The following is a 17,067-nucleotide window of genomic DNA, read 5'->3' on the forward strand; positions in this document are numbered from 1 at the left end:
ATTGATTTGTAGCCTTCCTTTAAAACTGTTTTTTTTTGCCTACAGAATGCTGAGAAAGATAAAAAAACAGAGACTATTCCAAAAGTAGTTGAAGATCTAGACATTGGAGAAACTGATGATGACAAAACTTCAGAAAGGACGACACCTGGCAAAACCCCCAAATCTCCATTAAAAGGATCCAAAAAACCAAAGAGCATGCCATGCAAGGTGACCCTTCTGGATGGCGCAGAATTTGAGTGTGAAGTGGAGGTAAGGGGCACTGCCTGATTATAAAGAATCTTCATTTCAAATGGGCTAACAACCTCCATTGAAATATTGAACAAAGGAATTTGGTATGAGTGTGCAAAGTATTTGCATGATAGAACCACACAGCATAATTTCAAATATCAATTGAATGATCAAAAATATGACTGGTACAACAAAGAAACAGTAGGGGAATTTTATGCTGTCCCTAGCGACGAGTTTGGAGTCAGGGAGAGCATGTAATCGGGTGAGATGTTGGCAGGGGTTGGGACTGAGCTACCTTCCCGCCTCTGCCAAAATTAAGTCAGGGGCGGGCAGACCTGTGAATGGCCTTCCCGCCCCGCAGCCAATTGAGGCCGTTAAGTTTGCAATTAATGTCCAATTAAGGGCCTCATCCCACTGTCACCACAAGTAGCCCAGCGGCGGGTGGGCCTTTCGCTGCACAGGGAGCACGGCAAGAAAAACTGTGCAGGTTGCTTGCCAGCTCTGGGGGTGGGGAGTGCTCCCTCATTCCAAGGCACATAGTGCCTGAATGAGGGGCCTGGCATCGGGAAGGGGGAGGGCCCACTGACAGCCAACCCATGTCCTTGCTGTGGACACCCCTACACCACCCTCCCCCACAACCCCCACCCCGCAAGACCTCTTCCACCTTGACCTACCTGTGGCCTGGGTCCAGCGCTGCTCCTGGGCCTCAGGTGGGTGCTGCCATTGCCTCCGCGGTGCTGCTGCTCAGTTTAAAGAGCTGCTGGCCTCTGCTTGGCTGGCAGATCTGAGGGCGGGACTTCTGTCGCTGAAGTCCTTGATCCTGTGGAAGGGGCAATGCAGGGTTCTTGTCAGCACTTTTGCTGGAGGTCAAGATCCCCTTCACCTAGATGAAATCCCAGCCAGTGAGTCATCTTCATTGTCTCTTTAGCTTTCGTATCTTTTGTTTCTTTGACTTTGTGTTTAATCTAAAAGTTAGCTAAAAGTTGATGCTCTCTGGCCTGCTGGCATGAACTGGGTGCAGGGTATTATCCTGGCACTGGTAAGGGTAGACTTCAGACTCAACTGATATTGGACCTTGGGCCTCATTTACATGAGGCATGTGCTGGGCAGATCCTGGGCAAAGAGGATTTCAATATCAGGGTTCTGGCACCAGCCCTCGTGTCGGTCCTGACGGTGTTGGGGGTGTGGATTGGGGGGTGTAGGGGAAGGAATCACCAGGAAAGTGAGGGGGGAGGGTGTGAAGTAATTGTGAGGAAGGGAGAAAAGTGATCCGTAGTGGGAGAGGCTCAGCGCAGGCTGTCACCGATCTTCGGCACCACAGTGGAGCTAGGAGGACCACTCCTACATTCCTTTGTTGCCATCCTAATACCCTGAAGTTGTATTTACCTGCTTAACTTTTTCAATGTATTGGGATGTGCTGCAAAGTGTGGTGAATTCTAAATGGGTCAATTTCAGCATTTGTTTTGGCTGGTACTTGTTATGAGCTGCAGGCCTGAATGAGAATGAAGGCTATTATGCCTTAAAAGTGTTTTTGAAATAGCTATACTTCTTACAAAACTGAATCACTGACTAACTTAACCTGTTGCTGTGTCTGTACGTGCTACCACTTCCTCTCCTGTAAGATTGTAAATTGTGCTCACTTTTGAGAACATATTGTGAAGAGGAATAACTTCTATCTTAAAGAGACATAAACTCCTGAAAAGTTGGAAAAGTGTTTTTGAATTTACAAAACAGAATTGGTAACACAAATTCAATGTCATGGTCAGTTAGGCTGAGGTAACTAACAAGAGTGAACAATGGCTCCTTTGGCCCTTATCCCAAATAAGAGGATTGTGAAGCACTTTTCAGTAAAGCCACCAGTGTCCCTGCAACATGAAATAGAACTAAAATAGATCTAAGGCTATGTATGGTGTGTGGCATCAGATTTGGCCTGGGCATTATTTTACAGTACTTAAAACAGATCTTGTCAGTTGAGATCGTACCACATCAAAGACAGTTAATTCATTGAGGATTTTCTTTGCTGTACCAGCGTGATCAGAGTATAAAGAGGATAAAGAGAGAAAATAACTTGGTCTGTGCAGTAATGATGCTACTCGCTTGAAGCAAAGCTCAACACTGTCTCTTTATACAGTAATATGTAATGTGAGAAAATGTGAGGTTATCCACTTTGGTGGGAAGAATAGAAAAGCAACCTATTATTTAAATGGAAAGAGATTACAGAATGCTGCGATACAGAGGGATCTGGGTGTCCTCATACATTAAAGCGTGAAACATTAGTGTGTAGGTTCAGCAAATAATTAGGAAGGCAAATAGAATGTTGGTCATTATTGCCAGGAGAATGGTATATAAAAGTAGGGAAGTGTTGCCACAACTGTACAGGGCATTGGTGCAACCACATCTAGAGTACTGAACAGTTTTGGTCTCTTTATTTAAGGAGGAATATACTTGTATTGGAGGCAGTTCAGAGGACGTTCTTTGGGTTGATTCCTGGGAAGAAGGGAGTGCCTTATCAGGAAAGGTTGAGCAGGTTGGGCCTATACTCATTGGATTTTAGAAGACTAAGCTGTGATCTTAATGAAGCATATAAGATTCTGAGGGGGCTTGACAGGGTAGATGCTGAGAGCAAGTTTCCCATTAAGGGGAAATATAGAATGAGGGGGCACAGTTTCAGAATAAGGGGGCACCAATTTAAGATGGAGATGAGGAGAATTTCTTCTCGGAGGGTCGTGAATCTTTGGAATTCTCTAACCCAGGGAGCTGTGGAGGCTGAGTCATTGAATATATTCAAGGCTAAGATAGACAAATTCTTGAATTATAAGAGAGTCAAGGGTTATAGGGAACTGGCAGGAAAGTGGAGCTGAGGCCAAGATCAGATCAGCCATGATATTGAATGGCAGAGCAGGCTCGAGGGGCTGAATGGCCTACTCCTATTTTTTATGTTCTTTTATTTTCTGATGTAGCAGGTGAAACAGTCTGAAGTTTAATTTCAGTTTTCATAGCAAATTCTGCCCATTTCATAAATTCTTCAAGCAGATAGCCATATAAGGCAGCGTTCCATCTTTCAGCTAGTTTGCTGAAAGGCTGAAAATGAGTCAACAATTTGGTGGTGATTTTTATTATTCTTCAATTGAGGTGAATGCTGGATGTCATAAACCTTATATTGTGTGCAAACTTGCAAGTAGTTGGATTACTGGAGAGTACATCAGAATACTAGTGTTTAAAACATATAGTACTGTCTAGTAAAAACATACGCGTTGATGCTGGAAAATTGCATTGATACAGCTTTACAATTACCTTTTTCGTAAGTCACTCTGCCCACCAACAAGACACGTGTTAACCACAAGAAAATCCAGGGAGCCAACATGTAATTGTTTCCAAAGTTTCTCTCTAGTTCATCTCCCACTTTGTGACCACTTCATTTTTGTCCTTCTCTCTCATTTCAATGTCCCTAAATATGTTCAGCAACCATTCCGTTTTTACTTTTCTGACATTTCTTCTTCCCCCCCCACCCCACCCCCCAAACCTTTTTTGCTTGAATCTGCAATCTCTGATGGTGGCAATCTGAATAGGAATGTGGGAAAAGGAATATGCCATTCAGCCCCTCAAGCCTGTTTCACCTTTCTACTAGATCTGTATTGTAACTCCATTTGCTTATCTCTCGATATGTTAATGTAACAAAAAATGTATCAATCTCTGCCTTGAAGTTGTCAATTAGAATTTAAGAACTAGGAGCAGGAGTAGGCAATTCAGCCCTTCGAGCCTGCTCCGCCATTCAATACGATCATGGCTGATCTCATCTGGGCCTCAACTCCACTTTCCTGCCCATTCTCCATAACCCTTCAACCCATTACTAATTAAAAATCTGTCTATCTCCTCAAATTTACTCAATGTCCCGGCATCCACCGCACTCTGGGGTAGTGAATTCCACAGAATCACGACCCTTTGAGAGAACTAATTTCTCCTCATTTCTGTTTTAAATATGCTACTCCTTATCCTAAAACTATGACCTGTTGTTCTAGATTGCCCCACCAGAGGAAACATCCTCTCTAAGTCTACTTTATCAATCCCCTTAATCATCTTATATGCCTCAATTAGATCTCTCATTCTTCTAAACTCTAGAGAGTAAATGCCTAAACTGCTCAATCGCTCATCATAAGACAAACCCCTCATCTCGAATCAATCTAGTGAACCTCCTCTGAACTGTCTCCAATGCAACTACATCCCTCCTCAAGTAAGGGGACCAAAACTGTACGCAATACTCCAGGTGCGGTCTCACTAATGCCTTGTACAGTTGCAGCAGCACTTCCCTACTTTTATACTCTATTCCTTTAGCAGTAAATGCCAAAATTTGATTTGCCTTCCATATTACCTGCTGCAACTACATGCTAGTTTTCTGCCATTCATGCATGAGGACACCCAGATCCCTTTGCACCAAAGCACTCTGAAGTTTCTCTCCATTTAGATAATAATTTGCCTTTCTATTCTTCTGACCAAAATGGATAACCTCACACTTATCCACGTTAAACTCCATCTGCGAAATTTTCGCCCATTCACCTAACCTATCCATATCCATTTGTAAATTTCTTATTTCTTTATTGCAACTTACTATCCCACCTATTTTAGTGTTATCTGCAAATTTGGCTATAGTACCTTCTATCCCTGTATCCAAGTCATTAATATAGATTGTAAATAGTTGGGGCCCAAGGACTGAACCCTGTAGCACCCCACTAGTTACATCTTGCCAACCAGAAAAGGACCCATTTATCCCGACTTTCTGTTTTCTGTTGGTTAGTCAATCCTCTATCCAAGCTAATAAATTGCCCCTAACCCCATGTGATCTTACCTTGTGTATTAACCTTTTTGCGGCCTTCTGGAAGTCCAGATATGCTACATCTACAGGATCCCCATTATCCACTTTACTTGTTCCATCTTCGAAGAACTCTCGCAAATTAGTCAAACACGATTTACCCTTCATAAAACCATGCTGACTCTGATGGATTGCGTTTTGACTTTCTAAATGTCCTGTTATTACTTCCTTAATAATGGATTCTAACAATTTCCCAACAACAGATGTTAAACTAACTGGTCTATAGTTTCCTACTTTCTGCCTCCCTCCTTTTTTGAATAAGTGCGTTATATTAGCATTTTTCCAATCCACTGGAACCTTTCCCGCATCCAGGGAATTTTGGAATATTATAACCAATGGATCCACAACCTCTGCTGCCACTTCCTTTAAGACCCTAGGATGTAGGCCATCAGGCCCTGGGGACTTGTCTGCCTTCAATTCCAACAGTTTGCTCAATACTTTTCCCCTAGTGATGATGATTGTTCTATGTTCCTCCCTTCCTATAACCTCTGCATTACTTGTTACTATTGGGATGGTACTAGTGTCCTCCACCGTGAAAACTGAGGCAAAATACTGATTTAGTGTCTCCGCCATTTCTGTGTTCCCCACCATTAACTCCTCAGTCTCATCCTCCAAGGGACCAACATTCACTTTAGCTACTCTGTTCCTTTTTATATATTTATAGAAGCTTTTGCTATTTGTTTTTATATTTTGCACTAGTTTTCTTTCATAACTTACTTTTGCTCTTTTTATTACTTTTTTAGTAACGCTTTGTTGATCTTTAAAAGTTTCCCAATCTTCCAGCCTGCCACTGGCCTTTGCAATATGGTATGCCTTAGTTTTTGTCTTTATGTTACCCTTAACTTCCTAACTAATTAACCCAGTATCTACAGCCTATGGGAGACACTCAGTGCCCAGCAGGCCCACACTTGCTTCATACTCAACTGTAAAGCCTGGTTCGGGTATAAAATTAAAACCCGACCGGGGCCAGACCCGACCACAGCCAACCCAAACCCAGCCCGAGCCCTTTAATTTTTTTTTGTGCCCGACCCGACCTGACCCGACACAAATCTCCTTCATCTGTTCCAGCAGCAGGCTATTCCTGCAGCTGGAGTTGTGGGGAATCATGGGTAAGCCTGATCCTGTGACTTCCCAGAAGCAGTGTCCAGCCCGACCCGACCCAAGCCCGAATTCTGGACTTGGAATTTCGACCCGACCCGAACCTGACACATGTAGTCGGCCTAGTTGGGTTCGGGTCGGGTAGCCAGGCTTTACCCAACTGGGAAATATTCTAGCAGACTACCCTTATAATAAAAGATAAGTGCAATGATTGAAGACAACAATATACATTTATATAGTAGCTTTAACATCGAAAAGAGGTGGATTTTCAGAAGGGTCCTAAAGGAGGAGAGGGAGGTGATGATGGGATGGAGGAGTTTAGGGAGGGAATTAAAGAGTGTAAGGCCTAGATGGCTGAATACATGAGTGTTAATGGGGGAGGGGGAAGGCTACACATGAGAGGCCATAGTTGGAAAATTGGTTAGTTAAGGGAAGGGGGCTGTAAGGTTGGCGAATGTTAGAGTTGTGTAGAAGAAAAGCCATGAAGGGATTGAAGCATGTTGGTGATGAATTTAAATGGGAGGCTTTGGGGAACCTGGAATCAATGTAGGTCAGCAAGGACAGGAGTGATGGCTAAGCAGGACTTGGTGCAGGATAGGATACGTGCAGCAGACTTTTGGATGAACTGGAGGCTGGGTGGCATTGGAATAGTTAAATCTGGAGATAACAAAGACCTGGATAAGGTTTTCAGCAGCAAATGGACTGAGGCAGAATCCGAGTTAGGTGATGTTGTGGAGGTGAATGTAAGCAGTCTTTGTGATGGAGAGGATATGGGATCGGAAGCCGAGCTTGGGGTTGATTAGGATACTGAGCTTGCAAACAGTTTGGTTGAACCTGAGACTGTGGTCAGGGAGTGGGATGGAATAAATAGCAAGGCTATTAAGTTTATGGTGGGGCCTGAAGACTGTACATAATTGGAGGAAATTGCTGCTTATCCACAACTGGATGTCGCACATGCCATCAGACAACACCGAGGCAGTCAAGGGGTTAATGGAGGTACAACTAAGTTTCGTCAACATAAGTATGGAAGCTGACCACTTTTTCTTCGGAAGATGATGCCAGGGGTTAGCATGTAGATGAGGAAGAAGGTAAGCCAAGGTTAAATCTTTGGGAGAACTTCAGAGGTTATGTTGCTGGGGTGGGAAGAGAAACCATTGCAGGAAATTCTTTGGCTACAATCAGGTAGGTAAGAATGAAAGCAAGTGAGGACTATCCCATTCAGTTGGACAATGGAGGATAGGCATTCAAAGAGGGTGATGTGGTTGACTGAGTCAAATCTGCAGAGATATCAAGGAGGAAGAAGAAAAATACACCACAGTCACATAGATGTAATCTATGACTTTGATTAGGGTCATTCTCCTACTGTGGCAGTGGTGAAAACCAGAGAGGAGAAATTCAAACATTGAGTTGCAGGAAAGATAGGAATAGATTTCCGATGACCATGCATCAAGGGATTTGAATAGGAAAGGGAGGTTGTCGATGTGATGGTAACTTGCAAGGACAGAAAGGATGATCGTGTGTTTTCTGAGGCTGGTGTGTTTCAGCAGTTTTGAAGAGGGGTACTTGAGGAGATGGAACCATTTACAATGTCAACATTTATGACACACTGAATAAGACTTTTCTTATCAAAATATTTTGTTGATTGACAGCAATCAAAGCTGCAGTCACTCTTCCCTTCCCCTAAAAATGTCCCCAGGTTATCTTTGATAATATATAAAAACAGTTGAAAGATTGACCTTTGGGATGTTACACAAGGAAAATATCCAGTCCGATAAAACTGCTTAATTTATGCAACTGAATAATTTAATTTCTAGAAGTTAGGGCCGGAATTTTATGCCACCCCAGCGGGTCGGATAGCAGCGTGAGGGCAGCGTAAAATTGAGCGGCAGGCTCCAGGAGGCCTAACCGCCCCGATTCCACCTCCGACCAAGTTTACGAAGGTCCGGGTGGGGGTGAGAAGCGGCCCACCCGCCCGATGCCCATCAAGACCCTTAAGTGGCCACTTAACAGCTATTTAAGGGCCCTCGCCCGCCTCCACAGGTATTTTACCTGTGGCAAGCGGGTGTGCCAGGGACATGAAAGGCCACCCAGCTATAGCACCCCGGGGTGGGGGGTGCCTGGCAATCGGGCACAGGGTGCCCGATTGAGGGCCGCCCCCGCCTCCCAACCCAACCCCGGGATCCAAGACGCCCCCCTCCCCACCAAACGACCACCCTAACCTCACCAGGGCATGACTGATTCCCCTGGTGAGGCAACCCAAACTTACCTTCTTTCCCGGCTCCTTGGTATCCTCCTCGGTCGGCTGGGCTGTGGTCCCGCTCCCGGTGGCACTGCTGAGACTAAGAGCTACCTGCCCGCTGATTGGCCGGCAGCTCACTGAGGCGGGACCTCCTCCCTCAAGTGGGTGGAAGTCCCGCCTCGGGCCAATTAAAGCCTGGGGATCTGTAAAATACGGGACGGCTCCCCAGGCTGGGCGGAAGCGGGTTCAGCACCGACATTTACGTCGGAGTCCAGCTCCCGTCCACCCAGTGTAAAATTCCGGCCTAGATGTTTGTTTCCTTTTAAGTATCCATGTGCTGTTCAGACATCTCTTGCATTCCTCATTCATGCCTTCGTTACCTCCAGACCTGACTATTCCAATGCACTTCTGGCTGGTCTCTCACATTCTACTCTCCATAATCTTGAAGGGGGAAATTCTATGTTCTCCCCCACATTGGATTTTGAGGCGGGGAGAGCGTGTAATCGGGTGGGATGGTGGCGGGGAGCAGAGATACCCCAACACCTTCCTGCCTCCACTGCAATTAAGTTCGGGATGGGAAGGCCTGTGAACGGCCTTCCCACCCTGCCGCCAATTGAGGCCGTTAAGTGGGTCATGAATGCCCAATTAAGAGTCTCACTGCCAATGTGTTTTGTTGAATGATAATTTTCTTTGGTCCACTGACTGGAGATCTCCAGGTAGAACCAGTCATCTGCCTATTCAAACTAAAAGCCTCAGGACCACTGAATTCAGCTAGAAGCCAGCCGAATCACCAAACACCACAGACTGTTTACCTTTTTTATGGACTCTAATTCAACCAATCTATCTTTCCCCACTCTGTAATCTATTTGTTTGTTTGTTTGTTTGTTTGTGTGTGTGTGTGTGTGAAAGTTGGGATGTTGTTATTTTATTCGTTTAGTTTAGGTGCAATAAAGTTAATCTCTTTCTTTGTTAACTCAAGAACCTGTCCGATTGGTTCTTGCTATGATTATAGCAAGTAAGTAACCAAACACCGACTGAATTGGCCAGTACATCCACTTTAGGAAAGAATTAAACCTGTTTTGGTCAAACAGGAAGAGGGAAGCCCTTCGACCCCTCCTCACTTGACCATAATACAATGCACTACTGGCTGGTCTCACACTCTACCCTCCATAAACTTTAGTGGGGGGGGGTGGATTTTATGTTCTTCCCCTGCATTGGGTTTGGAGGCAGGGAGAGCATGTAATCGGTTGGGATGGGGGCAGGGGCTGGGAGACCCCACCACCTTCCTGCCTCCTCTGAAATTAAGTTTGGGGCGGGAAGGCCTCTGCACGGCCACCAATTGCAGCCCTTAAATTGGTAATTAATGCCCAGTTAAGGGCCTCATCTGGCCACCGTTGGAATTAGCCCAGCAGTGGGTAGGCCTGCCGCCACATAGGGAGTACGGCAAAATAAAAGTGGGGGTTGCTTGCTGAATCTTGGGGGGGGGGGGGGTGCCTTTTAACAAGGGACCTGGCACTGGGAAGGGGGGTGCCTGCTAAGAGCCACCCCCCTGCCCTTCCTGCCAACTCTCCCATCCCTGGGTTCTCGCCACTACCTTTGCCGGAGGCCGAGACCCCCGTCGCCCGGATAAAATCCCTGCTGAGGTCATCCAAAACTCTGCTGCCCGTGTCTTAACTTACACCTGTGCTCGCTGACCTACATTGGCTCCCGGTCAAGCAACATCTTGATTTTAAAATTCTCATCCTTGTTTTCAAATTCGTCCATAGCCTCACCTCTCCCTAGCTCTGTAATCTCCTCCAGCCCCACAACCCTCCTAGATATCTGCAATCCTCTAACTCTGGCAACTTATGCATTCTCGAGATGAATCCTTGCACCATTGGTGGCTGTGCTTTCAATTGCCGAGGCTGTAAGCTCTGGAATACCCTCCCTACACCCCTCAGCTTCTCTACCTCACTCTCCTCCTTTAAGACGCCTTAAAACCTACCTCTTTGACTAAGCTTTTGGTCATCTGACCTAATATCTCCTTATGTAACGGTGCCATTTTTTGTTTTATTATGCTTCTGAGAAGCGCCTTGGGACATTTTATTAGATTAAAAGCGGCATATAAATATAAGTTGTTGCCTTATTTACCAACTCTAAAACATGATAAACATCTACTTCAAATTTTATCCATCAGATTTGAAACTGTAATATCTTTTTCACTGGGCATAGAAGAGTCTGGGTTATAACAGAGTGGTTGTACAATACATTAATGTTCCAGTGGAATGGTATTTGTCTTTGCATCCTTGATATAGGGTTCCTGTCTCTGTCGGATCGTAGGCAGATGGTTCAAGAGAAATCCTGGGTGAGCTCAATCTCAAAATCATCTTCATGGCAAGTTGTGGTTCTCATTGGAGAAGGTCCGGGAGCAATTGTGCTTGCTTGTCTCTGATGGCCAGGAATGTTGTAGAGCACTAGCAAGGGTGTGTGGCCAGGAGGATAGATGCCTTTTTTGCAATACAGCCAAGAAAAAAAGAGCTTCATTTAGGATCACATTACTTTCTCTTGCCAAACTGTTTTAATAATTTCAGATATATTTTGTGAGGTCAAGAATAACTCCTTGACATTTTCTGCAGAGACTGGCTGACTTACAAGCTGGAATTGACAGAACTGCAACCAATATATTTTGGATTACATCTCAAAAAATTGTTTTAATTCATATAAAGTACTTCAGAATGGTTAATTCTTGATTATAGCTGTGGCACAATATGAAACATTAGTTTTGAATTGATCTGATTGTGTAAAGTTGTTAAAGTGTAACCAAATTGACTTATATTGCATTATCATTAATTTTTTAATGCACATTATTGTCTGTATGGATATTTTCAAAACCATTTCCTAGCACTAGCTCATGTGTAATGCAATAATGTCTGAAGGAATCATTTTCCTTTTACTAGTGTAGTTGTGCGCAGTAAAATATTGATTTTCATTTAGAAAGTGTAATATAAAAAGACCCAGGGCAGAAAATGATTTGTGGCCCTTGCCAATTAAAGCTGTTTGTATGTGACTGGGTGATGTAGTGGATTAGACACTAGTCTTTCCTCTCTGGAACCTGATTCAAACCCAGACCCTGACTGTTGGGATGGAAGTTTATTCTGTCTACTGTGAGAATCCTATGAAAAACGTGTTTAGACAGTCTCAATGGACCTACAGCATAAAACAGTCTCCAATTTGGCACTAATTGACAATGTTGGTTGGTGTGGGAAATGAAAAAAGCTATACTTTGAAAAAATGGCATTTGAGTAAAGTCTGAGCTTGATGCTGAGACACACTGTTGCTGTAGAGTAGACAAAGCTGTGCTATGCATGAATGCTTGAGGCTGGCTAAAGCCTGGCTACCCGACCCGAACCCGACTAGACCCGACGACATGTGTCGGGCTCGGGTTGGGTCAGGTCAATATTCCGAGTCCAGCATTCGGGCTCGGGTTGGGTCGGGCTGGACAGTGCTGCCTCCGGGAACTCACGGGATCAGGCTCACCCATGATTCCCCACAACTCCATCTGCAGGAATAGCCTGCTGCCAGAACAGATGAACAGGATCACATTAATTTTATTGCGATATTCGGGTCAGGCGCGAAAAAAGAATGAAAGGACTGAAGCCCGGGTTGGGTTCGCGTTGGTTGCGGTCGGGTCGGGCCCGGGTCGGGTTTCAACTTTATACACGAGCAAGCCTTTACAACTGCCTGCTTGGAATTGAAAGTGTTCCATTTCCCAGCACAAATGTCCCTGACCTTACAAGCATTAGAAAAAAATCTATACATAACAATAGAACTGGAGCTTCAAGGAGTGTTTCTGAAGTGGAAAAAGAACAAAAAGTGTATGATTGACTTCAAATTTCAGCCTTTTTAAAAAAAAAAGAGACCTGCTGTTAGAAGCGTTTGCAGAAATAATGCTGTTTTCCATTGGGAATAAAGCAAAGGGATATTAATGCTCTTTCTGCAGAAACTACAGTAGATTCTGGGTTAAAAGATTTCAATTCATCTGATAAATGTTTTTGCCACCAGGGTGATGGAGGTATTTTCCATTCCTCACTGTTGGAGATCCGAGGAGGAAAGATCTTAGATGGAAGATTGATGTAAAATAAGCAAGGATAAAACGATGTGGAAAAAGAATTGAACCTTAACTGAATGAATTACCTCCTGATAGTGAATTTCTATGCCACTTGCAATACTATGAACACTTTTATGTTACATCAAATCAAATGGCTAACTCTCCCCTTCACCCTAAAGCAACAAAAGAATCAATTCTGCCAGCATTGATTAGATTTTTGAGTCAGTCTCAAATAAATACATACCCAAAATGACTATCAAGTCTACTCCTGCTACTGTAGGATAGTTTTATTTGCCGGTGAGAGTCCAATAATGAAACCGCATTGGCATGCTTCCTGTGGGCCTTGCTGCCTGACCTTGTGGTTAATAATCAGGAGGCACTTCTGGCCTCTGCAAAGGAATCTCTTCCTTGCCACTTCCTTTTCTGCCCAAAACAAAAATCCTCAAGACTCCTGTGCTGTACTGTTCTTTCTTTCTTTCTTTTTCTTTCTTTCTTTCTTTCTTCTTTGTTCTCTTAATTTATTCATTTTTCTCTGTCGCTTGACCCTCCTTTGACCCCTGTTCCTGCTTGGTGGTGATAGCCCGACAACACACCTTTGCACATGGAAGAACAATGTAAGTTATTGTTGTTTGGATATCTGTTGCTGTGTAAATTCACTTGAGTTTGTCTTCAGAGATGTGAGGCAAAATTTTCTTAGAGATTAAGCGGTGCCGACACAGTTTAGTAGTATATGCAGTATTAAAGTCCCATCTGCTGTCCCACATTAACTGCAGCACAGGAGTTCCACATTGCCTGCTTTAGAGGGAGTTAGAACCAACAGATTGACATTAATTTTAAGAATTAGATACTGTATTGATTTTCCCAGCAGGTCATGGGCCTTAGCACGCTCTGCTACTTTAGTGTCTAGCTCCACTGAATCCTTGTTTAGATAGGTAAATATAAACTGCATCATGACTGAAAAACACCTGTACTTCACAGTCAGTTGTCCCAAAAGGATTCTTCTTGATGAGCATAGGGAGGGGTAAGGTGAGAAAGAGCAGTGACTGACTGCTTGAAATACTGGTCCAGTATGTAAGCATGCCTCTCATCATTCCAACAGAACGGGTGATATTGAAATTGTGGTTTAACTATTCATAGCTCTGTATATTTTTTTTAACATGCGGGATGTTGCACTGAGAGTCTTCATTAGCACTGATGTTTCTGCTGAAACATATTTGAATAAAATCTTGCCTGTGGGGTTTCCACATGAGTCTTTTTACAGCAGAGTTGAAACCACCATGGATTTGTTCCAAAGCAAAAACAAAGGCAACTGAAATGGTTTCTATTAAGTTGAACATGTTGGAGTAGATTTTCCACTTGCCACCCAGGCATAAAGCAGCATTGCAGATTGGCCACCCTTGTAGAAACCACTTGATTTTCGATCCCCTTGTTTTCAATAAAAATTAAAGTCAGGAATTTCTATAGTTAGCAGTCGATTAGAAATGATAGTTTTATGTCGAGGTGCCAAGTTCAAAATGTAGCCCATTGCCTTTCTGTTTTGAATAGATTCTGTTTGGACAACTTCATGCTGCACTTCTGCCATGTTTTCTTTCTCAACCAGGAGGAAGAGGTTGTACAGGGAATTACTTTTCCATGGCTGCCAATAATTTCCCCCCCTTACTGATCAAATGAATGAGTGGAAGGAACTTCTTGGTGCTGCCAGTTTTCCCCTGGCTATTCTCGCTCAGGCAATACGTTTTTCAACTCATTCCATGTGGGTGAGTCATTTTACATGTCAAGGAAGGCTTAGTGGGGGAACTTTATGCTCTTTCCCCGTGGTGGGTCTGGAGGCGGGCAGCGGGTGGGATGGGGGTGGGGGGAGGGCAGTGTTTCTGCCACCATCCTGCTTTGCCAAAATTTAATCTGGGGCAGGAACGCCTGTGAACGGCCCTCTCGCCCCGCTGCCAACTAAAGCCCTTAACTGGGCAATTAATCCCCAATTAAGATCCTTATCCCGCTTGCGCCCAGGAAGCATGGCACGAAAAACCGTGCGGGCTGCTTCTCCGCTCCGGAGTGTGGGGCGGGGGGGTTCCCTTGTTTAAAAGCACTTAGTGCCTGAACGAAGGACCTGGCATTGGAAAGTGGGGGGCCAGCTGAGAGCCACCCCCCTGGCTAGCTAGCTACACCCCCTCCCCCATGGCCCCACCCCAGGAGAATCCTCCCGCCCTGACCTCCCTGTGGCCTGGGTCCAGCGTCACTCCTGGGTCTCGGGTAGGTGCTCCTCTGTCAGAAGCCACTGCCTCTGTGGTGGTGCTGCTCAGTGGAAGAGCTGTTGGCCTCTGTCTGGCAGCTCTCCAGGGGCAGGACTTCTGGCGACGGGGTCCTTGATCCTGTGGAAGGTCCGCTTAAGTGCCTAATTGGCAGTTTCCGTGTGCCTTCCAGAGAAGAGGTGATGCAGGGTTCTCGGCGTTGCCTTTTCCAGAAGTCGAGAGCCTCCTCGCAAGCCTAAAATCCCAGCCTTAGAGTCCCGATTCTCTGTACTTCAGAGGGCTGATCAATGGTTGTAGCAACAGTGGAGTTGAGGCCGCGGTGCTCATATAAACCTCACTGGAAATGAAGCTGGAGCTGATTTCTTGATTTAGCATAATCAACTAATTATCCTAATTTAAATGTTCGCTGGAGAAATGTGAGCGCACCTGCTCCTAAAGGAGTGTTTGGTCTTTTTCTCCCGCTGTTCACAGACAGGGACAGGGCTGTTTCCTTGACTTTCCCCATTAAGGGATTCAACAGTAGGCCTGCCAACCAAACCAGCCAGCACCTTCCTAAGTGTTTATTCTGAACAGACAGTTCCCCCTCGGCACTCAAGAATACCATTTCCAGTGAATGGCCTACTGATAATGTGAAGCAAGTCAACAAATTACTTATTTCCCCTGGCTAATTGTGTCAGTAACGCATCGATCCCCACTTTGTCTTGGCGAGTGGAAGGAGGATTTAAAACCTATGTGAATTCATTCAGTTTTTAAAAAAAATTCTGATACTTGACAGCTTCCCATGTTACACTTGCTTGTTGCATGGAAACTTGTGAAAGTGTTCCACCGTAACCAAGGCTTCCATCACTTGTTTGATGAATCAGCAGACTGAAGGCTAACAGCAGCAACTGGCATGTAAACATTTAATTATGTGGTAACTTTCACAGCTATTAGCAGGACAATCCCTGTAGTAGCTCTTAGTTGCAGGTTGGGCTTGAGGAGATGATGTAACTATGGCAATCTCCCTCATGCATTCTAAATGACGACAGCATGTGCATTTAGGTGTGCAGAGGTTTGAAGACTTGGCTCCAGGTATAAGGCAGGATGGGTGTCAGGCACTTGCAGCACTTGCACTGCCTTTTCTCCCTTTGCATGAAGTTCCCTTCCTCCAAATGTAGCAGTGCCATTGGAATGCCCAGTGGATTTCACACACTGAACGCATGGGGAGCTGCAAATTAAGCAGCTGCAGATACAGCTGTGTGAAAATGGAAAACAAAAGAGTGCAACAAAACTGTCAATCACGCATTTAAGAATCAAATTTTTAAATGGCAGGACAGTAAATCCCAGCAGTACCTATTTTAAATAGTCATGCAGTGCTTGAAGGAGTGGATAATTGGTTTCAGCTCAGGCTGAATTTATATAACCGGTGCAATGAGGCTCATGCAATTTCTGGATAAGGCCTCCAAATATTGGACAGTTTATATAATATTTTAGAAAGGATGCTCGCGTCGTAGAAAAGTGGCCGCGTAGATTCATTAGTGCAGAGAGCCATCAGTCATTTACGGCACAGATGGAGGCCATTCAGCCCATTGAGCCCATGCCAGATCTCCACGGAGCTATGCAGTCCCACTCCCTGGCTCGATCCCTGTAAGTCTATGGCCTGGATTTTACATTGCTGCCGCTGAAAACGGCAGTGGCTGTAAACTAATGGCCGGGGCAAACTGCAGCCACCCCGTCACCCCGCCGATGACGTGGAGGGGGCGGGCAGTCCATCCCCGGCAACAGTGTCAGGCATCACTGCGCAGGCGCTGATGCCATTTTTAAAGGGCTTTGAGCCCCTTCTTACATTTTAATGTTTTAAAGCGATTAAAATTTATTTTAAAAAAGTAAATTGGCCATTATAAATTGCCCCTAGTATAGGTAGGTGGTAGGGGAATATAGGGACAGGTGAGGATGTGGTAGGAATATGGGATTAGTGTAGGATTAGTATAAATGGGTGGTTAATGTTCGGCACAGACTCGGTGGGCCGAAGGGCCTGTTTCAGTGCTGTATATCTAAATCTAAAAAATCTAAATGTTTCAAGCCTCCCCTCACCCTCACAATAACCATACACTCATTCCTTGTCCTCAAGCCCCCTCACCAAATTACTTGCCTTGTGTACCTGACCTTCCCCTGCACCCCCCAAAGTTCATAAACTTTTAACTTCAACCCCTTCCCGCCATCCCCTCCGCCAATCAGATTTGATTGACCCCGTTTCCCCCCACCCACACACTAAAATACTTACATGCTTCCCCCCCTCCCCACCAGTGTCCCGCATCAG

The 17,067-nt window shown here is 44.9% G+C and overlaps 1 protein-coding gene across 14 annotated transcripts in view; it reads left to right on the top strand.

Moving 5' to 3' along the window:
• The window catches only part of LOC137378208 (band 4.1-like protein 1), a 312,011-nt gene that overhangs the window by 159,673 nt on the left and 135,271 nt on the right, over positions 1-17,067 (top strand). For all 14 annotated transcript variants that reach the window (XM_068048399.1, XM_068048394.1, XM_068048403.1 and 11 more), the window contains exon 3: positions 46-249. In XM_068048399.1, the coding sequence (XP_067904500.1) occupies positions 46-249 (204 nt within the window). The remainder of the gene's footprint in view (positions 1-45; positions 250-17,067) is intronic.

This window comes from Heterodontus francisci, chromosome 16 (genome assembly GCF_036365525.1).
Source record: "Heterodontus francisci isolate sHetFra1 chromosome 16, sHetFra1.hap1, whole genome shotgun sequence".
In the NCBI taxonomy this organism is placed as follows: Eukaryota; Metazoa; Chordata; class Chondrichthyes; order Heterodontiformes; family Heterodontidae; genus Heterodontus; species Heterodontus francisci.